Source organism: Silurus meridionalis, chromosome 19, assembly GCF_014805685.1.
Source record: "Silurus meridionalis isolate SWU-2019-XX chromosome 19, ASM1480568v1, whole genome shotgun sequence".
NCBI classification, from domain to species: domain Eukaryota; kingdom Metazoa; phylum Chordata; class Actinopteri; order Siluriformes; family Siluridae; genus Silurus; species Silurus meridionalis.
In genome coordinates this window covers 1,314,682-1,338,140 of record NC_060902.1, presented here as the reverse complement: position 1 = coordinate 1,338,140, position 23,459 = coordinate 1,314,682, and the positions used below count along the sequence as shown (strand labels likewise).

The 23,459-nt window shown below is 42.1% G+C and overlaps 1 protein-coding gene across 1 annotated transcript in view; it reads right to left on the bottom strand.

Moving 5' to 3' along the window:
- megf6b (multiple EGF-like-domains 6b) overlaps positions 1–23,459 on the bottom strand; it is a 65,437-nt gene that overhangs the window by 4,490 nt on the left and 37,488 nt on the right. Inside the window, 33 exon segments of the mRNA XM_046875549.1 lie at positions 3,709–3,837; positions 4,045–4,173; positions 4,442–4,570; positions 5,014–5,051; positions 5,053–5,140; positions 5,220–5,284; positions 5,286–5,346; positions 5,642–5,773; positions 10,123–10,251; positions 11,368–11,496; positions 11,710–11,838; positions 13,185–13,313; positions 13,398–13,526; positions 13,705–13,833; positions 13,949–14,077; positions 14,199–14,330; positions 14,662–14,790; positions 15,144–15,275; positions 15,648–15,773; positions 15,867–16,001; positions 16,110–16,244; positions 16,878–17,006; positions 17,110–17,238; positions 17,372–17,503; positions 18,102–18,251; positions 18,337–18,459; positions 19,800–19,922; positions 20,013–20,150; positions 20,455–20,511; positions 20,514–20,576; positions 21,484–21,606; positions 22,922–23,047; positions 23,185–23,307. Of these exon segments, the coding sequence (XP_046731505.1) occupies positions 3,709–3,837; positions 4,045–4,173; positions 4,442–4,570; positions 5,014–5,051; positions 5,053–5,140; positions 5,220–5,284; positions 5,286–5,346; positions 5,642–5,773; positions 10,123–10,251; positions 11,368–11,496; positions 11,710–11,838; positions 13,185–13,313; positions 13,398–13,526; positions 13,705–13,833; positions 13,949–14,077; positions 14,199–14,330; positions 14,662–14,790; positions 15,144–15,275; positions 15,648–15,773; positions 15,867–16,001; positions 16,110–16,244; positions 16,878–17,006; positions 17,110–17,238; positions 17,372–17,503; positions 18,102–18,251; positions 18,337–18,459; positions 19,800–19,922; positions 20,013–20,150; positions 20,455–20,511; positions 20,514–20,576; positions 21,484–21,606; positions 22,922–23,047; positions 23,185–23,307 (3,879 nt within the window).

Genomic DNA, 23,459 nt, shown 5'->3' with positions numbered 1-23,459 from the left:
CTTTAATCACTGTACATATGCTTACATACATATCACATGCTGTAAATATGATACATGTTTAACACCTCCAAGCTGCCAGTTTTGGGCACCTGAGCAAGCACTTAACTCACTACTGCTCATTTAGTAAATGAGATCATTAAGAGTCGCTCGGGAGAAACTCTTCCAACAGGAAGTGGCTATATCTTGCTATCTTTGTCTCTCTATTTTCTCTATCTAATTGTCTCTGTGTCTCTTTTAGTAAATGTCTCTGTCTCACTGTATATGTCTCTCTCTTGCTGTCTCTCTATTTGTTTCTCACTCTTTCTAAAGCTGTGTCTGTGTCTCTTTGTCTTTGTCTCTGTCTTTCCTGCTTATTTACATGTCTAACAAAGTTTTGAGTTTTGAAGTAATGCCATTAGTGATCTATGATGAAAGACTTTCCTGGTTGGATTCTTACCTCTAGTTTCATATTGAACATTATAAGAAGTTTTTAAAAACAGAACAATAAAAGGTCATTAAAATTGGTTGCTGGTAAATCATGGTATATCAGTGGTGCAGGTGTTGGAGATGTGGTTCTTGTACCTGAGTCACTTCTCATAGACTTCGAGTAACTGAGAGAATGAACAGGAAGGAGAAGTTTTGACCCTCTACCATCATGATCTAAGAGAAAACAGTGGTCTCTTAACTATAGAAAAACCAACAGTCCAATAAGCAAAGCCTTGTTTGTCACCCCTCTGGTAGTGTAGTGGTTTAGTGATGCAGCCTCTGCTATCTGACTCACCTGGTTCAATTCCTACCCCTTAGCTTTCCTTTAAATTGTTTAAAAAGTTTATAAAAGAACCAAAAAAGGTCCTAAAAAATGTCCTAAAAATCAGGTTCTTGCAGGAGATCCTGTGGCTCAATTGGAAGAGCTTTACCTCTGGGTTGAGAGGTTGCTGGTTCAAACCCAGCCAGGACTCAAAGTTAAGAATGTGGAAGGTTCCAGTGACCATAGTGAGGAAGGTGTCAGAAATGGCTGCATGGAAGGTCAGATCTGGATGGTTTCAGAGGGCGTATCCTGAACCAGGGGGGCAATATTCAGGCGTCTGCCCCCCTGGCGTCTGAGAAGCTGAAAACAGGGGGTTATGAAGCAAAAACATCCAAAAAAGTTTCAACATAGGCTCCAGACAGAAAATTTTTATTCACCTTCTCTCCTCACCCCCTAAATGCAAAACTATCACCCTTATTATTTTAACTTATTTTTTTTTTTTTCCCTCTAAGGCTGGAACCCAGCCAGTCTTCACAACCTTTGTTCACAATCACCCACTCCATTGGTCACCACACACTAATTTCCACACACCTTACCCAGTGTGGGGACAAGCCAGATTTGAACCAGCAACCTCTGAGCTCAGAGGCAAGGCTTTTACCACAAAGCCATCAAGTCCCACAACTCACCTTCTTTTTTTTGGGGGTTTATCCTTCGTTTCGTGCTTCAAAGCAAAAAATTCAGACCAGAAAGAAACACAGAAAGCAGGATTCGAACCCTGAACCCCACCAACAGCAAAATACCAGTCTTAACCCACTGAACCATCAGGAAGGACAAGCTGGGAAGCTTGTTTAGAGCAGGTCTATCTTTCTTTTTAACCCATCAAAACAAGAATATGAAGATGTAGGAATCAGGAATTTAACCTACCTCATGACTAGCAGACAGAAAGCAGGTTTGAACCCTGACCACCAACATTAGCAAAGTACCAGCCTTACCCCACTAAGCCATCAGGGAAAAAAACAGGATGGGAAGCTTGATTAGAGCAGGTCTATCTTTCTTTTCAAACCATCAACACAAGAATTTAACGCTAAAGAAAGCGAATACAGATGTAAGTAGCACAAGTTGAACCCACATTGTAAATAGCAGGAAAATAGCAGGATTCGAACCCTGATCTCACCACCAGCAAGACACCAACGTTACCCACTGAACCATCGGTGAGGACAGGCTAGGAAGCTTATTTAGAGCAGGTCTATCTTTCTTTTCAACCCATTAAAAACAATGATATATCGCTAAAGAAAGATGTAGAAAGTGAATCCTGATCGTGACTGGCAGGCAGAAAGCAGGATTCGAACCCTGAACCCCACCAAAAGCACAACGCCTGATTTAACCCACTGAACCATCAGAGAAGACAGGACAGGAAGTTTGTTTAGAGCAGGTCTATCTACCTTTAAACCATCAACACAAGAATATAAAGCTTTAGGAAGCAGGAACATAACCGACATCGCAGCTAGCAGGATTCAAACCCTGATCCTCACCATCAGCGAGTCACCAGCCTTAATCCGATGAACCATGGAAGAGATCAGACTGGGATGCATGTTTAGATGAGGCACAAGCCTTAAACCACTGAGCGACCACTGCTGAAAAGCATGTGTGCTTTTTGGAGGGTTCATACTTTGTTTCATGGCAGCGCAGTAAGAAAGAAGGCATGAAGGACTGGCTTTGAAACCTTATCACCAGCGTGGACTATATTAAGGACCATGTTCAGGCACAAGCCTTAACCCACTGAGCTACCACAGAAGTGCTTTGTTTTGGTGGAGTTATCTTTCATTAAAGAGCAGGAAATCGAGAAATTAATCCAACACAGAACTGAAATGTTTTCAGAGTGGACAAGGTCCAGAAGTTTTATTTACCAACACAGAAACCACCAGCTCGAGCAGGAATCAAACTCTCAAACTCATCCTCGTGGAGACCCTGACATTAACCCACTAGGCTATCACATCCATCCATCCATCCATCCATCCATCTATCTATCTATCTATCTATCTATCTATCTATCTATCTATCTATCTATCTATCTATCTATCTATCTATCTATCTATCTATCTATCTATCTATCTATCTATCTATCTATCTATCTATCTATCTATCTATCTATCTATCTCTATCTATCCAATATGATGTGAGGTTCAGTTAACAGCTAAAACAGGTAGAAGTAATAACTACTTTTTACTGAAGTACATGTCTGAGCCAAAACTTCTTTACTTTCACTTGAGTAAAAAAGTATAATCAGTACTTCAACTTTTACCCGAGTATTTTAAAACATGAGTATCTGTACTTCTACTTAAGTAAAGGATGTGTGTACTTTTGCCACCTCTGAAAACGTGTAAATGAGGTCACGTGTGTTGTGTCGAGTTTGAGTCTGGAGTTTCTTCATCATTTATTCCTCTCTAAATGTTCTGCTTGATGTTGAACTGATGCTGAACTCTATGTTGGTGATCAGTAGAGACACAAAGCGCCGATCAGAACACGTGTAAAAGCTCGCCCCTGATTGGTGACTCACTGCGTGTTTCACCAGTTACGTTTTTATCCTCATTAATAAAAAGAAACGACTGATTTCACTAAATGCAGTAAAAAGTCAAATATTTGAGTTTGTGATGGAGTGAAGTTACAGTATCCTCCAAATCCTCCACAAATGGAAAAACTTCAGTAAAGTTCAGATACGTGACAAAACTAAAGTACAGAAACGAATTACATTTACTTCATTACTGTTCATCACTGATATCAGGATCAGGACCAAATCTGGCTCCTGGTCACGTTTCAGAATATTTGCACATAATCGAGGAGTAACAAGTGAAGATTTGGTGTAACGTCTTAAATGTGTTACTCCTTATATTTCAGCCCATGTGTATAGGTGTGTGTGTGTGTGTGTGTGTGTGTGAGTGTGCAGATGTGTGTGTGTGTGTGTGTGTGTATAGATGTGTAACCTTTCTGGCACTGTGACCCCCAGTAACCAGCAGAGCAGATACAGCGTCCATCACTGGGACGACACAGAGCTCCGTTCATACACTCACAGTGCTGCTGACACCGATGTCCATACAGACCCACTGGACAAACTGTAACACACACACACACACACACAAAACTTGCTGAAAAGAAGTAAGAGAAAACTGCTGGGCTAATGATTAACAATGTTCTTGAGGGTTAGAGATGTCTGTGTGTGTGTGTGTGTGTGTGTGTGTGTGTGTGTGTGTGTGTGTGTGTGTGTGTGTGTGAGAGAGTGAGTGAGTAAGTGAGTGAGAGAGAGAGAGAGAGAACCTCACCATGCTCACACATGTGCCCGTAGTACCCTGGTCCACACCGGCAGGTTCCTGTCACCCCATCACATGTGTTGTTGTGCTGACACACACATTCCAGCACACAGTTCGGACCGTACCATCCCTCAGGGCATTCTGACACACACACACACACACACACACACACACACACACACACACACACACACACACACACACACACAACCTTTTAAAGAAAGTATTTCTACACTATGCAATAGTTGGAAATACGACCAGGTGTGGAGCGTGATTTATAACAGTAGGAGTGTTAAGCTCCGCCTACTTTTTAATTTCATTAGTGCATGTGTGCATAATAAATTATCTGATTGGTCGGTTCTAATATGAAAAGTAGCTGTTGATGTTAACGGTAATAACGATGCCTCACCTTTCTCACAGTGCAGCCCAGTGAAGCCCAGACCACACGTACAGTTCCCAGAGACGCCGTCACACACACCTCCATTACTGCAGTTACAGCGCTGAGAGCAGTCTACACCATACCAGCCTGCAGCACACTCTGAGTACACACACACACACACACACACACACACACACACACACACACACACACACACACACACACACACTGTTATTTATATCCAAATACAAGCAGAGACTGAGGACATGAACCCACAGTCAAACCAGAGAGCTGCGTTTCTTCTTACCCTGGAAAATCTCTCAATAAATCCATTTCTGTTCCATATTACAGACGACATCAGCAAATCCCAATCACCAAATGAATAAATACCACATTTTACGATGTGATCTTCCCTGTGCTTTCACACACTAATCCATATTTCAGATTTGGAAGGTGAGAGAATGAAAATGACTCCTGTGGTCTCATGCATTGTAAAAACATCACACTATATTGTAGAGCACTCATATACTGCACATATCACAGCAGAATGAATGAATCCTTCCTTCCCCAGTACGTCTGAGCTTTGAGGTGTGGTCACGAACCTTGTCCACAATCATCTCCTCGGCGCCCAGGAGCGCACACACCTCCCTGTAACTGGGTCGTTCCTCACCCCGTCTCTGCAGAAGGCAACATGGGCACAGTCCTGCCCGTAACGCCCGGGGGGACACGCTGAAACAGAAAGCGCACATTACACAGCGCTCACAGCAAATGTAGGAGTTTATTCATTGTGCAGGAATAAAAGACTCACTGATGTTGCACTGAGCTCCAACAAATCCAGGAGGACATCTGCATGCGCCTGTGGTGGCCTCACACGCCGCCGTTCACACACCGACACTCTCGCTCGCAGTCTGGACCGTAGCGCCCGCTAGCGCACTCTACACCAGGAACACGCGGAATTATATCCGATTAAAGCGGCTGTATGATTTTTATAGACGCTGCCCAGTAGGAGGAGCTGTGTGTGCTTTATGAGTTAATATTTATGGAAATTTGTATGTAAGTTTTGAGCTCATTTCTGGCCAGAAAAATAGAAACAGATGCTTTAAAAAAAAGAAAGAAAAAAAAAAGCATGTCTGTTGCAGGAAATTATGTCTTGTGTTGTTGAAATCATTCTAGAAATATAAGAATTAAAACATCTGACTTTTTTACAGAAAGAAATAGTGTCCATCTTACCCTGATCACACAGGGGCCCGGTGTACCCTGGGGCACAGTAGCAGACTCCTGACACCGGGTGGCAGAGCTGGTTCCTCTCCGAGCACTGACACACCTGATTACAGTTGAGGCCGAAGGTACCGGGCAGGCAAGCTGTGAAAAAAATGGAAAATGAAATAAGGTGTGTGTGTGTGTGTGTGTGTGTGCAGAGGTGGCAAAAGTACACACATCCTTTACTTAAGTAGAAGTACAGATACTCATGTTTTAAAATACTCGGGTAAAAGTTGAAGTACTGATTATACTTTTTTACTCAAGTGAAAGTAAAGAAGTCTTGGCTCAGACATGTACTTCAGTAAAAAGTAGTTATTACTTCTACCTGTTTTAGCTGTTAACTGGACCTCACATATTAGATAGATAGATAGATAGATAGATAGATAGATAGATAGATAGATAGATAGATAGATAGATAGATAGATAGATAGATAGATAGATAGATAGATAGATAGATAGATGGATGGATGGATGGATGGATGTGATAGCCTAGTGGGTTAATGTCAGGGTCTCCACGAGGATGAGTTTGAGAGTTTGATTCCTGCTCGAGCTGGTGGTTGCTGTGTTGGTAAATAAAACTTCTGGACCTTGTCCACTCTGAAAACATTTCAGTTCTGTGTTGGATTAATTTCTTGATTTCCTGGTCTTTAATGAAAGATAACTCCACCAAAAAAAAGCACTTCTGTGGTAGCTCAGTGGGTTAAGGCTTGTGCCTGAACATGGTCCTTAATATAGTCCACGCTGGTGATAAGGTTTCAAAGCCAGTCCTTCATGCCTTCTTTCTTACTGCGCTGCCATCAAACAAAGTATGAACCCTCCAAAAAGCACACATGCTTTTCAGCAGCGGTCGCTCAGTGTTTTAAGGCTTGTGCCTCATCTAAACATGCATCCCAGTCTGATCTCTTCCATGGTTCATCGGATTAAGGCTGGTGACTCGCTGATGGTGAGGATCAGGGTTTGAATCCTGCTAGCTGCGATGTTGGTTATGTTCCTGCTTCCTAAAGCTTTATATTCTTGTGTTGATGGTTTAAAGGTAGATAGACCTGCTCTAAACAAACTTCCTGTCCTGTCTTCTCTGATGGTTCAGTGGGTTAAATCAGGTATCGTGCTTTTGGTGGGGTTCAGGGTTCGAATCCTGCTTTCTGCCTGCCAGTCACGATCAGGATTCACTTCCTACATCTTTCTTTAGCGATATATCATTGTTTTTAATGGGTTGAAAAGAAAGATAGACCTGCTCTAAATAAGCTTCCTAGCCTGTCCTCACTGATGGTTCAGTGGGTTAACGTTGGTGTCTCGCTGGTGGCGAGATCAGGGTTCGAATCCTGCTATTTTCCTGCTATTTACAATGTGGGTTCAACTTGTGCTACTTACATCTGTATTCGCTTCCTACAGCTTTCTTTAGCGTTAAATTCTTGTGTTGATGGTTTGAAAAGAAAGATAGACCTGCTCTAATCAAGCTTCACATCCTGTTTTTTCCTGATGGCTTAGTGGGTTAAGGCTGGTACTTTGCTAATGTTGGTGGTCAGGGTTCAAACCTGTCTTTCTGTCTGCTAGTCATGAGGTAGGTTAAATTCCTGATTCCTACATCTTCATATTCTTGTTTTGATGGTTAAAAAGAAAGATAGACCTGCTCTAAACAAGCTTCCCAGCGTGTCCTTCCTGATGGTTCAGTGGGTTAAGACTGGTATTTTGCTGTTGGTGGGGTTCAGGGTTTGAATCCTGCTTTCTGTGTTTCTTTCTGGTCTGAATTTTTTGCTTTGAAGCACGAAACGAAGGATAAACCCCCAAAAAGAAGGTGAGTTGTGGGACTTGATGGCTTTGTGGTAAAAGCCTTGCCTCTGAGCTCAGAGGTTGCTGGTTCAAATCTGGCTTGTCCCCACACTGGGTCTCTCACACCAAGTTGTCTGGAAATTAGTGTGTGGTGAGCAATGGAGTGTGAGGCTGTGAACAAAGGCTGTGAAGAGCTGCTGGGTTATAGCCTCAGACAAAAATTAAATATATGAGGGTGATAGTTTTGCATTTAGGGGAGAAGGTCAATGAAAAATTTCTGCCAGGAGCCTATGTTCAAACTTTTTTTGGACGTTTTTGCTGCATAACCCCCTGTTTTCAGCTTCTCAGACGCCAGGGGGGCAGACGCCTGAATATTGCCCCCCTGGTTCAGGATATGCCCTCTGAAACCATCCAGATCTGACCTTCCACGCAGCCATTTCTGACACCTTCCTCACTATGGTCACCGGAACCTTCCACATTCTTAACTTTGAGTCCTGGCTGGGGTTTGAACCAGCAACCTCTCAACCCAGAGGTAAAGCTCTTCCAATTGAGCCACAGGATCTCCTGCAAGAACCTGATTTTTAGGACCTTTTTGGTTCTTTTATAAAACATTTTAAACAATTTAAAGGAAAGCTAAGGGGTAGGAATTGAACCAGGTGAGTCAGATAGCAGAGGCCGCATCACTAAACCACTACACTACCAGAGGGGAGACAAACAAGGCTTTGCTTATTGGACTCTTGGTTTTTCTCTAGTTTAGAGACCACTGTTTTCTCTTAGATCATGATGGTAGAGGGTCAAAACTTCTCCTTCCTGTTCATTCTCTCAGTTACTCAAGTCTATGAGAAGTGACTCAGGTACAAGAACCACATCTCCAACACCTGCACCACTGATATACCATGATTTACCAGCAACCAATTTTAATGACCTTTTATTGTTCTGTTTTAAAAACTTCTTATAATGTTCAATATGAAACTAGAGGTAAGAATCAAACCAGGAAAGTCTTTCATCATAGATCACTAATGGCATTACTTCAAAACTCAAAACTTTGTTAGACATGTAAATAAGCAGGAAAGACAGAGACAAAGACAAAGAGACACAGACACAGCTTTAGAAAGAGTGAGAAACAAATAGAGAGACAGCAAGAGAGACATATACAGTGAGACAGAGACATTTACTAAAAGAGACACAGAGACAATTAGATAGAGAAAATAGAGAGACAAAGATAGCGAGATATAGCCACTTCCTGTTGGAAGAGTTTCTCCCAGCGACTCTTAATGATCTCATTTACTAAATGAGCAGTAGTGAGTTAAGTGCTTGCTCAGGTGCCCAAAACTGGCAGCTTGAGGTGTTAAACATGTATCATATTTACAGCATGTGATATGTATGTAAGCATATGTTCAGTGATTAAATATAAAGGCTATATCAGTGCAGAGACGTGTGGACATCATTAAGAGCCTTTGCTATGTTTCCACACGGACAGTTAATGAGGTGACACTGGAGAAACTGCACCTCTTCAAGTCAAGTCAGGAAGTTTATATATATAAAATTATAGACATTTTACAGATTTGAATGATGTATTGTTTTTATCTGTACGATCAATAAAGACAGTCATTTAACTTTGTGTCGCCATTATGAGGGAAAAACCCACAAAACGCCACCTAGAGGGTAAATTGTGTAAAACATGGCGGATTTGGTGTTTGATTTGAGACTTGGCGCAGAAATAAAACAAAAGTTTACTGATTAAAATTATTTTTATCTGGAGTTTATTTATTTATTTTATATCTAAGAAAGGACGTCGTGGATAAACGTATTTTTTGCCAAAGTTTTAATTGCGCCTCTTTTTTTATTTAGTTATTTATTTATGTATTTACATTTTCTATAAAAATGGTGAAACAGAAATGCGCGCTGAATTGATAGCGTTAATAAAATTTAGTGCCGTTTACAATCATTTTAATTTTGACAGCCAAATATACATATACACATTATATATATATATATATATATATATATATACACACATATATACACATATATATATATATACACATATATACATATTATATATATATATATATATTAATACAAAACTAATTAAAATGTTGTTATCTAATGAATGTATCCAGGCTGAAGATCCACATATAGAACACAAGCAGAGAAAAGATGATGATGATCAGGAATGTGTCTGTTCTCAGTCATGTTCTCATCACTGACTCCCTCTGTCTCATCCACATTAACCCCAAACTTCTTACTGCTTCTGCCTGCTGATTCTTATCTCCATAAACTAGTCTACATCTGTGGTGAGTGAGGGTCAGGACTTTATACACCAGTGGATTGAAAAAGACCCGCAGTAACAGGAAATCAGTTGTTCAGCTGAAATCGATGTGCAGTGAAAATAAAAACAATATTTCACCAAATCAATGGATTAAAACTAAAGTAACGAGCCGGGTTTGAAAATGTAAGAAGTAAAAAGTACAGATATTTGTGTAAAAATGTAATGAGTAAAAGTAAAAAGTTGTCTGAAAAATAAATAGTGGAGTAAAAAACTGATACCAGAAAAATCTACTGAAGTACAGAAACAAAGTATTTGTACTCCGTTACTTCCCACCTCTGTGTGTGTGTGTGTGTGTGTGTGTGTGTGTGTGTGTGTGTGTGTTTGAAGGTACGACTCCAGCTGCTCTCACTCTGCTCACAGCCGTTTCCTGTGTAACCCGGTGAGCAGCCACACTCTCCGCTGACGTGGTGGCAGGAAGTACCTTGTGAACACGTGCACACGTGGGAGCAGTCAGTACCGAAGGTTCCAGGAAGGCAGGCTGAAAGAGATGAGTTATTAATGATGTTACAGTTTTACCAAAACCATACTAATGTCTGATGAACGCTGTGTGTGTTAAATCTAAACCACACCTACACTGGGGAATTTTCTCCCATTGAGATTAAACAGGCTAAAAGTTTGTGCTTTTGTTTTTTATTATTTTAATTCTTCCTCAATGCTTGAAAAAAAAACACTGGGTAAAATGTAAATAAAAACAGAATGCAATCATTTGCACATCTCAAATTTTATTTACAAGAGAACTTTTTTTTTTCTTAAAACGAGACATTTTCGGAGACATTTTATAAATTCGATCGCTGCAACACGTCTCAAAAAATTAGGGACGGGCAAAAAAGCCTGGGAACAGAAATGTTATTAAAATTAAACATTTTTTAACTAATCAGGTTAATTGACAGAAGGTTAGTAAGATGATTGGTTATAAATAGTGTCTGATAACCGGCTTGTTGTAAATGCTTTCATCCAGAAAACGTTTTTATCAGGACGAGACGATGCTTACTGCATACTGCATCTATTACAATATCATGACTTCATACCAGAAGAGCCCAGGTGCTGAACTGGTCTGCCTGCAGGCTCAACCTCATCATATGAACACATCATGAAATGAAAAACACAACAAAGAAAACCCAGAACTGTTGAGCAGATAGAATCCTGTATCAGACACACATGGGACAACATTCCCAGTATGTACACAAACTGCCCTGAAGTTTTGCAGCCGTCCATTTAAAAACCTGATTTTTTTTTTTCCTTCAAATGGTAAATATTCTCAGTTTAATTATTTAACTTTTTTTTATTTATTTTGTGAATGAAATATGAGTTTGAGATTTGCAAATGATTACATTCTGTTTTTATTCAATGAGTTTGTACTGTACTACCTCTCTTTTATTCAGTATGACGCAATACTGTCTGTCCCTCATTCTATACTGTAATAATGCTGTTTGATCAAACACACAACACTGTGTCTCAGTCCAGGCTCTGGATCATGAGATGATGAAATGTACAGTACAATCATACATTTATAGGCCCAAAAAAACAGTCCAGGGTTTTCCTTAATATCTAGTGTGTGTGTGTGTGTGTGTAAGAAAGTGAATTATGAGCAGACCTTTATCACACTGAGCTCCTCGCCAGCCTGCTGGACACAAACATCTACCAGTGACATGATGACAAGATGCTCCGTGTTCACACTCGCAGTGATTCGTACAGCCCACACCAAAGCGTCCTGCTGTGCATGCTGACCACACACACACACACACACACACACACACACACACACACACACACACACACACACACACAATATATCTATAACAGGTTCTGACAAAATGATGTCATATGATTGTGGATCTATACAGAAGGTAAATGGAGGAATCATCTGCCACACAGGAGTCTGAAAATAAGAATATCCCGGAAAGCAGAACCGGATCATGCTCGTCTCCCCTCCTACCTTTCTCACAGCGCTGTCCGATCCAGCCTGGTCCACACACACACTGTCCAGTCCGCCCGTCACACAGCCCTCCATTCTCACACTCACACTCCTGCTGACAGTCCGGCCCAAAGCGTCCCGGGATACACTCTGTAACACACACCGCAAACACACACCACTAAATACAGGCTTCTGTACCGAACCCAAATAAAACAACTGATTCTTATCAACGCTGGGAAACTGTAGGCTTTAATGATATGTTTATATAAAGTGTGTGTGTGTGTGTGTGTGTGTGTGTGTGAGCAGCTCCACAGATTAAGGACGTGTAGTAATTAGATATAATTGCTCTGTAATTAACAGGAAGTCGGTATTATCTGCAGATGTGTCGCTTCCACTCGGAAAAATGACTGTGTTTATACACTAATAACCTGAAGTGAATTAGATTTCAAACTGGCATGCAGTCGAATATTTGTATTACCAGAAGTCTTCCAGATGTGTGTGGTTTGCAAGCACACACACACACACACACACACACACACACACAGGATTGCAAGAGCTGCACTACTGAGTGTTATTAGCGTTATTCGTGTTATAAGAAGCCCGTGGAGGCAGGCAGGAGACGGAGGTTTACGCCTGAGGTGGTCTAAAAGACAGCGTGAGACCGAAAGCGGCAGTAAACTTTTACCGCCGGCGCTAACGAGCTGCCAAACGGCGGCAGGAGACTCGATGATGTCAGAACTGCATCATAAATCCCCAGATTGAGTTCCAAATACAGAAATAGCATTTATATCATTTATACGTTTTCACACAACTCCAGTCTGATCTGTTTTTTTCCCCCAGACGACTTTAACAGCAGTGTTTTTTTAATTGGTTAATGATTTAATTGGATTTAACAGCTTCCATGTGTCCTGGATGTTATTATGGTGAATGTGTTGACTGGGTTTTAGTGCTGAAAGAGCAGCAGAGCAGCACAGACGGAGCTCAGGGGAGTCAATTAGAAAACCGTGCCAAAAATAAATAAATAGCACAAAATGACTAAAGGTCATGATATTTACATCGAGGTATTAAATAGAGTTTGGCGTGAGAGTGCTGGAGAACGTTTCACATGGACACCCTAAAAATGTAGTGATGTGCATCATCTCCATTATGGAGGCGGATGTGATTCATATCTCAATAATCACAAAAAAATAAAACAAAAAAATTATAAAACCAAATTTTTTTTTTTTTTTTTTTTCTTGTTGTGTCTGCAGTAAGTCACAGCTCTACCTCTGCCATGTTAATCTGTATTATTCGGCTCTGGGACCTGCTCAGTGCTGCACTGTTACAGTGTTATTGTGTTTGGTTGTTGCACTGAATGTTGTTTGGACACGTGGACTGTATGTAGTTTTGTTGTTCTGGTTAGTTTTGTGGTATTGTGTGTTGTTTTTTTATTGCTTCTCTTTCTCTCTCTCTCTCTCTCTCTCTCTCTCTCTCTCTCCCCTCTCCCCGATACTCACCGCGCTCACACGCTGGTCCCGTCCACCCACTCGGACAGGTACAGCGTCCATCCACGTGATCACACGTCCCTCCATTCTCGCACATGCACCTCTGACTGCAGCCCAACCCGAACAAACCCACCAGGCATTCTGGGAAAATAAAGCATGCCTCGTCTCAGACAGTCCTCATAACACAATACTGAGACGCTGCTGAGATTTAGACTCATTTCTCACTCTGTGAGCAGTTCAGTCCCATCCATCCAGCCGTACACACACACTGTCCCGTGGCGGCGTGGCATCTCTCAGTGTTCTCACAAGCACAGGTCTGAGAACAACCCTCACCGTAAAAACCAAGTGGACACGCTGGAAAATAGAAAAGAAGAGCAGAGAGGATGAGACAAGAAGAAAGGAGACAAGAAGAAAAAAGATTAGACGAGACGAGACGAGAAGAGAAGAGAGTTTTGAACGTAGCTGTGCGTTTCTCAGAAGAATATTCTGATTATTGAGATCATCTCATCTCTCTGGTGACTCTCAGACTCACTCTGGTTACACTGCGGCCCGATCCATCCTGCAGGACACAAACACTTCCCACTGACGTGATCACAGTGTCCTCCATTCTCACACACACACCTGTGCCGACAATCTGATCCGTAATAACCCTGAGGACAGGCTGATACACACACACACACACACACACACACACACACACACACACACACACACACACACACATTCAACAATACATACACACACTGTATAGAACCAAAGGCAGGGAAATATCTTACGTTTTTCACAGAAGGTTCCTGTCCAGCCCACAGTACAGGTACACGCCCCACTGACATGGTCACATGATGCCTCGTTGTCACACTGGCAGCGCTGATGGCAGCCCAGGCCGAAAAACCCAGCAGGGCATTCTGGGAAAGAGAAAAAGAGCAGTCATAAGAAAAGTAAACCACCTGAGTGTGTGGATGACCTGAAGAGTGTGTGAAGCGTGTGGATGACCTGAGGAGTGTGTGAAGTGTGTGAATGACTCACTAAGCTCACAGTGTGCTCCTGTAAAACCTGCTACACAGTTGCATTGTCCCGTTACTGCATCACAGCTTCCATCACTGTTCCTGCAGTCACACACGTTGCCACAGTCTGCTCCCCAACGTCCAAAGTCACAGGCTGAGAATACACACACACTGCACGTTACAATACACTACACTGCACTTAAGTAAATTGCTGATCTGCTGTTTGTCTGAACCAAAAAAATAAAAATAAATTATCTCTATTTAATCACAGAGCATCAAATCAAACCCCCACTGCATCGTTATGGGGGGAATCGTATCGTATTGCATCGGGAGCTGCTTTATATGTATCTTTAATGCATCGTTGGTTAAACGTGGAGATGCGAATCACATCAGCCTCAGTAATGGAGATGCACATCCCAAACACACACACAGAAAGATAAAGAGCAGCATGTAACAGCTACAACGGGTTTATCAGGACTGTCTACCTTTCCTGCAGTTGTGTCCAGTCCAGCCTGGTGTGCAGAAGCAGCGGCCAGACACCGGGTGGCATCGCCCACTGTTCTCACACACACACTTCAACTGGCAGCTCTGACCAAAACGACCAGCAGGACAAGCTACACACACACACACACACACACACACACACACACACACACACACACACACACAAAACAGTAAATACTGATGCTTAGCGTTTCAAAATCCTCCCAGTAATACAGAGAAGATATCAGCACACACTATATGACACAATTCCTGGAGTGCAGTCAGTGTTCACATTCATTTATGTTGAATAGTGTTGGAGCTCTATAGCAGGAGATCTTCCACCAAATTCAACCTATGGACAGCAGATCTTCATGGAGCTGTTTTTTGCACAGGGACATTGTGATGTTGGAGCAGGTTTGGGTCTCCTGGTTCAAGTGAAGGGAAACTTTCATTTGTGTGAAGATGAAATGATTTGCGTGCTCACAGTTTTGACAGAGTCTGCCTATGTATCCGGGTGGACAAAGACACGAGCCGCTGTGTTTATTACACACGCCTCCATTTTCACACACTGGACATGTCTCCTTACAGTCCAAACCCCACTGACCTACAGCACACTCTGATAGAGAGAGAGAGAGAGAGAGAGAGAGAGAGAGAGAGAGAGAGACTGCTATCATATATATCCAGCCAAACACATAACTATTAGATTAAAAAAAACCTAATTCAAACTCATTTAATATGCAAATTTGGCATATTTACATATACAACGCCCACATTTCCTGGCACCCCTGAGACACATGGAAATCATTTGCACATTGGAACCTGATTGGCTTTTCAATTTTATAAGGTAATAAAAAAAAAAATATATATATATATATATATATATATATATATATATATATATATATATATATATATATACTGAGAAAAGCTAAATGTAGCACTATTATTTATTTTACACTTTAATTATATTATAATATTTCTCGCTCACCTTCCTGGCAGCGGCTGCCCCTCGTCCCTGCAGGACATCTGCACCGGCCGCTCACTTTCTCACACGGGGCTCCTGAACAGTCACATGACCCAGAGCAGCCAATCCCAAAATTCCCATCTGCACAATCTATAAGAGCACGACATACAGCGCTGGTCCGGCTCTGTCCCAAATCACACACTGATACACAAATAGTGTAACCTAAAGATTTTTTTTCCTCACCTTCGTCACAGTTTTCTCCTGTTTTACCAGCTGGGCACAGACGCTGACAAACCCCCGTTACAGGGTCACATGCCACCCCAGAGGGGCAAGAACACTTCTGCACACAGCCTTGACCATAGGAGCCTGCATCACACTCTACACACACACACACACACACACACACACACACACAGAAAATAAACCAAAATAAAGTGTCTACATGACTCATCTAAGATCTCACACAGCTCTCGGTAGGATTCAGACCTTTCTCACACTTGTCTCCTCGGTATCCAGGCTTGCAGGAGCAGGTGCCGTGTCTCCGATGGCACTCAAAAGTATTTTCCTGGACACACTTACACTCCTCAGAGCAGCCGGGTCCAAACACCCATTTAGGACATGCTATAGAAGCAGACCAAATCCATAAAATTGTAGAATAAAGCAGGAGAAAGATCATCAACATTTTTCTAATAAAATCACTCAATTAAAAATTAACTCAGTTCTTGTTCACTATGAGAGTAAGAACATCAACTACTGATGATGATGATGATGATGATGATGATGTGGTAATGGAGTGATTGTGGTGATGGTGACACTGATGATGTCAGTGGTGATGGTGATGATGTCAGTGGTGATGGTGATGATGCAGGTGAAGATAGCAGTGGTGCTAGTGGTCTTGATGGTGATAATGGCAGTGATGATAGTTTTAATGATTACAGATGTGATGTTGATGATCTAGGTAATGGTGGTGGTGGTGGTGACACTGATGGTAGTGGTGGTGGTGATGGTGGTTGTAATGGTGAGATTATGGTTGGGGTTGATGGCAATTGATTGGTTGAGGTGTTCGTGGTGGTGATGGTTGTGATGGTGAAATTATAGTGGTGGTTATAAGGGGGATTGAAATGTTAACGATGGTGGTAATGAGGAAGATAATGGTTGTGATTGGTATAATAAGGATGTTGGTGATGAAGGTGATGATGATGGTAATGATAATAGTGATATAGATGATGGTGGTGATGATGCTCAGACTCTCACGTAGGTGGCAGAAGCGGCCGTACAGTCCCGGGTCACACAGACACGCTCCGTACGTGCGATGGCAGCGTCCATTATGGGCACAGTTACATTTCTTATTGCACTGCTTTCCGTACAGACCTTTAGCACAACCTGTGGTTACAAAAACACAACGATTTCTCTCAACACACTTTACAGAACAAACGTATGGTATATTCAGTGTGTTAGTATTTTGTAGATGTTTATGTCAACTCACCGTCCTGACAGTATTCTCCACTGACGCCTGGAGGACAGCGGCAGCTTCCAGACACCGGATCACACACACCGCCGTTCTGACACTTACACGGGGATGAGCAGTTACTGCCGTACCAGCCTTCAGAACAGGCTGCAACACACACACACACACACACACACACACACACACACACACACACACACACACACACACATATTTAGATATCTAGATCTGAAAAAAGAAATAACCCTCATTGGGCATGGCTTTGTGCTGAGAGATTTACTCTGGTTGCAGATGATTCCTGTCCATCCATCCGGACATTCGCAGCCAGTTCGGTGTGTGTTGCACACGCCTCCGTTTATACAGTCCTCACAGGACACACTGCAGTCGAAGCCGAACGTGTCATTCAGACACACTGAGGATAAATGAGGGAGAGAGAGAGAGAGATGTCCTAAGCTCAAATCTGCTCAAGAAATTTTATACCAGTGTTTTTGTTTGTTTTTGTTGTTTTAAATAGCACATTTAAAGCTCTTAAACAAGTTCCTCTAGAGTTCTTCGCTTCATCCTGGAGCTGTATTTGGAGCCCTGGATGAGATAAATGCACAGGGTGGTGCAGGGAATTCACCAGTCATCATCCGTCAGGACGTCATGATCGTGTCCTGTTAAAGAAACAGGTTCAGCCTTTTTAAATGAAGTCCCTAGATGGTGTTGAATATCGAGCTGCCATCACGAGGAGCCCTCACCGCTCACCTCCTCAACACGCATCATTATCGACGTGTCGAGCCCAAGGGACGCGAACATGACGTCTTAACTGGTAACGACGCCGAAATTCCCTACACACGATCATCATTCCTGTACTGGTTCCAGATCATTCCCATGCCCCCGGGTTGCCAAATCTTCCATAGTTCCACAATTTCCAAATAATATCTGTAATCGTTTATCCAAGAACAACAAACCAAAGTGGTTCTAGACTCAGATCTCATAGGTGAACTGGAGAAAACCCTGGTTCTAACCGAATTTCTCGAGCAGTGTGCTCTCGGCGCGAAGATCTCCATCGTCCTCCTCGTAGTCATCATACTGCTCCAACAGTGTGTAATCATTGAGCTGATTCAACAGCCCGAGCTCCTGCACCTGACCGGTGTGGGGAACTGTTCTGTCCAGCACTGCATACACACACACACACACACACACACACACGGTTACATGATGTTCAGAACCAGCAGAAAAACACAAGTACACATAACTCACAGGTACAGGAGCGGAGGTCTGGTTTCAGGCCAAACCCTGGTGAGCAGGAACACCTGAACGAGCCGCCGGTGTTCTGACACTTGTGCTCACAGCCACCGTTCTCAGCCAGACACTCGTCTATATCTGCGCACACACACACACACACTCACGGTTTCATGCATCATTATCAAGCTATAATTTGACTTGCTAATCTATTCAAGTAATGACTAGGTCAAGGTCAAAACAAGGTCACATGTCTGAATTGGTTTTTCTGCAGTAGTCTGGTTTGTGATACAGAAATCATTTAGACTGGAATCATTGTTTTAGAGGAATCTAGAATACTGGAACTTTCTACTGAATGAGATGATTATGAAGAACTCAAATCCCTTGACGTCAAAGTCTATGCCTCCAAAACCCCTTCAGATGTACCATGACCACTGCATACGATGGACAGAAAACATTTCATTCACCCGAACCTCGATTTCATTTAAACTGGTGATTATGACATCGAAACCCATTACAAAATCAAATTATTTGCTTTTTCCAAAGTTCAAAGTGTAAAAACGTACAACTACTTGCTCTGGAGATCCGTTCCAACCAGAACCCAAAGATTAAGTTTTTTTTTTTATCTTAAATTCAAATCAAACACATTTCAGTTCTGCTTTTTTTTTTCATTTATGCCATTTGGAATTGGTCCAAACACACGTACAATTACCACAGCGCATGTAGGACGTTTTGGAGACAAGGTGAGGGAGGTGAGATTGAGATGTTTGGACATGTGCAGAGGAGAGACATGGGGTATATCAGTAGGAGAATGCTGAGGATGGAGCCACCAGGAAGGAGGAAAAGAGGAAGAACAAGGAGGAGGTTTATGGATGTGGTGAGGGAAGACATGCAGGTAAGTTGGTGTGAAAGAGGCAGATGTAGAGGACAGGGGGGTATGGAGACGAATGATCCTCTGTGGAGACCCCTAATGGGAGAAGCCAAAAAAAAAAATTGGTAGTCATCTCATTGTAATCTCACAGTGATCTGATAGTGGTCTTATTGTGTTCTCATGGTCTCATGGTGGTCTCACTGATCTCTCAGTAATCTGCTGATAGTCTCACTGTAATCTCATGGTGATCTCAGTGATCTGCTGGAGGTCTCATTGTGATTTCGTGATTTCATGGTGATCTTACGGTTATCTGATGTGGTCTCATGGTGATCTCACTGTGATCTCATAACCATCTTGAGCAACAGTGAGGGATTTCAATTCAAGACAATCTCAGGACTTGACTAAATTAAACTAACAACTTGAAATAAATGTTCACCCCTCCAGCTTTGATGTTTCAGATGTTTCTTGTTTTTTTTTACTCCATTACTAACGCAAATCTCTCAATCCAGTGCTGCCAAACTGCTGCCCCATTCAGGGTCAAATGTAGATTCAGAAACAACAGAGATCCGAACAGCATAATGTTTCAGTGTGACTTCAAGGCAACACGCACCGTCGCAGCCGCAGCCGTCTGAGTGGAGGCGGTACCCTGCGCTGCAGTAGCACTCGTAGCCTCCTGGGTAGTTCATGCAGTCCTGCTCGCAACAAGAGCTTCCGTCCACACACTCATCTACGTCTGAGAGGGAAAAAAATGATAATCAAACGTTTTCAGAGCAACTCCACAATAATGATTTGGGATGCTTTTATTTATTATTATTATTTTTACCAATGCACGTCTTGAGGTCGTCATGGAGACGGTAGCCTTGGTTACAGCTGCACGCGGGGCCGTTAGAGTTGTGCTCGCAGTGATGTGAACAACCGCCGTTATTAGTCTCGCAGCTGTTTATAATCTCCATCTCAATGCCTATCACACACACATACACACACACACACACACACACAAACACATCAAATCCAGATCTATTTAATCGGTTTATGTTGATATTTCTATGCAAACGTCCTTGTGATCGATTCGTTACTATAGAAACAATAACGAGCTCATGGCTTTATTAATATAATCAACACCTTCTGACCAAATCAGAACACAGGATTTAACAACTCGTTACCTGTGCACTTATAAACTGAATCCATAAGGAAAGAAATGGGAAAGTAAAGTGTGTGTGTGTGTGTGTGTGTGTGTGTGTGTGTGTGTGTGTGTGTGTACTCACGGTAGCATTGAGTGCCGTCTGCTCCCAGCTCGTATCCAGCGTTACACATGCAAACGAAGAACCTCGGGTGTTACGGCATCCATGTGTACACTGCACCTGAGGCGCCTGGCATTCATCTACGTCTGAGACACGTACACACACACACACACACACACACACACACACACACACACACACACACCATATTAATTCCTATATTACATCAGGTTAATAAATAACTTTCACCTGTAAAAAGAAACTGCAGAAACACCAAACATCCCATTCACCATTTGCTGTTATAATGAGCTCCACTCTTCTGGGAAGATGTTCCACTAGATTTTGTGAAGATTTATGGAGATTCATTCATCCATAAGAGTGTTAGTAAAGTCAGGTAGTGATGTAATTGAGATATAGAGAGGAGGCCTGGGGTGCAGTCAGCGTTCACATTCATCCAAAAAATGTGTTTAATAGGGAGCAGGAGATCTTTCACCTCATATAACCCATGTAAAGCAGATCATCATGTACTTGGCTTTGTGTACTTGTGTGTCATGCTGGAGCAGGTTTTGGGTCTCCTAATTCTCATAGAGAAAATTTCATGCTACTGAAGATATCCAAAGACGTCCTGTACAATTGTGTGCCTCCAACATTTGGGGAAGAAGCACATGCTGGTGAAAAAGTCAGGTGTCCCAATACTTTTGGTGATAGAGATAACCGTACCTATGCAGGTGCGTGTGTCTACGTGAAGGTGGAACCCGGGGTTACACTGGCAGTGGAAGGAGCCGTGAGTGTTCACACATTTGTGTTGGCATCCTCCGATGTTGTTCAAACACTCATCAATATCTGGAAAAATAACACACACACACACACACACACACACACACACACACACACACACACACACACACACACACACACACACACACACACACACACACACACATCTTTACAAAAATTAATTTAAAAATGGATGAAACATTTATCCAAAAACAAACATGAAATCCATGCAGATATGTAAATTAGCCAAAAAAGCAACAAGCTGTTTGATTTCACCTTCGCAGGTCTTGCCATCATCCGTCAGGTTAAAACCGGGCCGACAGTCGCAGTAGGTGTTTCCACCATCGCTGTGGCACTCCTGAGAACATCCACCGTTCCTCAACAAACACTGGTTCTCCACTGAACACACACACACACACACACACACACACACACACACACACACCATTACACAAGGGTTGTTCAAGTGAAACCAGGGCTTTTTATGTTACAGGTACTAAAGGCTTGCTAGCGTGAGATTAAATTAAATGTTATTGTCATTGCACATGTTCAGGTACAAGGCAACGAAACACAGTTAGCATCTAACCAGAAGTGCATGGCAGCGTGAAAAATAACCCTAACCCTACATATGTCAAAATTGATACGGCTGTGATTATATAACATTTATAAATAAATAATGATAAATGATAATAATATGATATAAATAATATAAATATATAAAATAAATTGATGCACACATCCAGCAATTAAAATGTTTTTCAAACTAAAAGTTCCATTTGTCGTCCTGATGATTTACGTCATTTAAAACACCATCGTTACTTTAAAACATTTACAAGAATATTTTGTCTTCATGCTCCATGTTTAGATTGGTTTGGCATTTTGTTTAATAATGAACATACACTTGCATAAAGCAGTCATAGTCGTTCCATGCCCCTGCTGATTAGATTATTAAAAACTTGAAAAGTATTCATTTACGGTAAACATAAAACAGATACAAAATGTGCGATTCAGTTGCGATTAATCACGAGTTAACTTGTGACATTCATGCGATGATATAATTAATAATTTATAAATAATAAATATAATAGCACTCTGTGCAGCGCACGGTCTCATGTGTACAAACAAACTCTCGTACTGTATAACACAACCTGGAAAAACTATCTATACAGATTTTTTGCATCACTGTGGATTAATCAGCAAAACTGATTAGTTGGTTGACCTCCATTACCAACTAAAGACTTATTTTATAATGAATGTTGCCTTCACTTGAGGCTGAGGCAGGAGAGATGTGAGGCGGGAGAGATGTGAGGCAGGAGAGATGTGAGGCGGGAGAGATGTGAGGCAGGAGAGATGTGAGGCAGGAGAGATGTGGTTGCATTTGAGCCAGGAGACAACAGGGACATAGTAAATACTGCACATTGTTTAAGGTGGAAATGTGTTTCGCCTGCAAATGTTTCATTATATTACTAGTGTTGCCTCACTATTACACTACTGCATATATCACACCTTGCACTGCATTCGCAATGATTAACACTGAAGTATACGGAGATAAAACAATGCAAGTATCGATAACAGTGTCGTATGGCCTGAAGTTTATCAGTTGAATCATGAGTTAACTTCAACAGATACATTAGTAATGATGCACAGATGCATGTAGTTCTCACACACACACACACACACACACACACACACACACACACACACACACACTCACAGATGCAGTGTTTCCCGTCCTCGGCCAGTCTGTAGTCGGGTCGACAACGGCACTGTTTCTGAAGCGCTGACTGCTGGATGCAAAAGTGTTCGCACCCTCCATTACCGACACCACACAAGCTGACGGCTAAACAAACACAAACACACACGTGCAAAATGTCATCACCTGGGAATTTGTTTTAAATAGAAAGAAAAGGGGCTTCTTCAGGGAGCCTCTTCATGCGCCCATCATGCACCTGAACAGGAAAGAGGAACGTTCCTCACCTATGCAGGTACGTCTGTCTACATGCAGACGAAACCCAGGGTCACACTGGCAGTGGAAGGAGCTCCTGGTGTTTACACACTTGTGCTGACATCCTCCGTTATGCACCAAGCACTCGTCCACATCTGCAGGAAAAAAAATTTTTTACAAAAAAAGAAAAATGGTGGGTTGTTCCATGGGTTTAGTGAACGTGATGCGACTGGCTTTAGAGCTGCAGACAGTTCGTCTCAGTCTCATCTACACAGAGAAAGGATGAGTGTTTTGGCAGTGAGGAGTC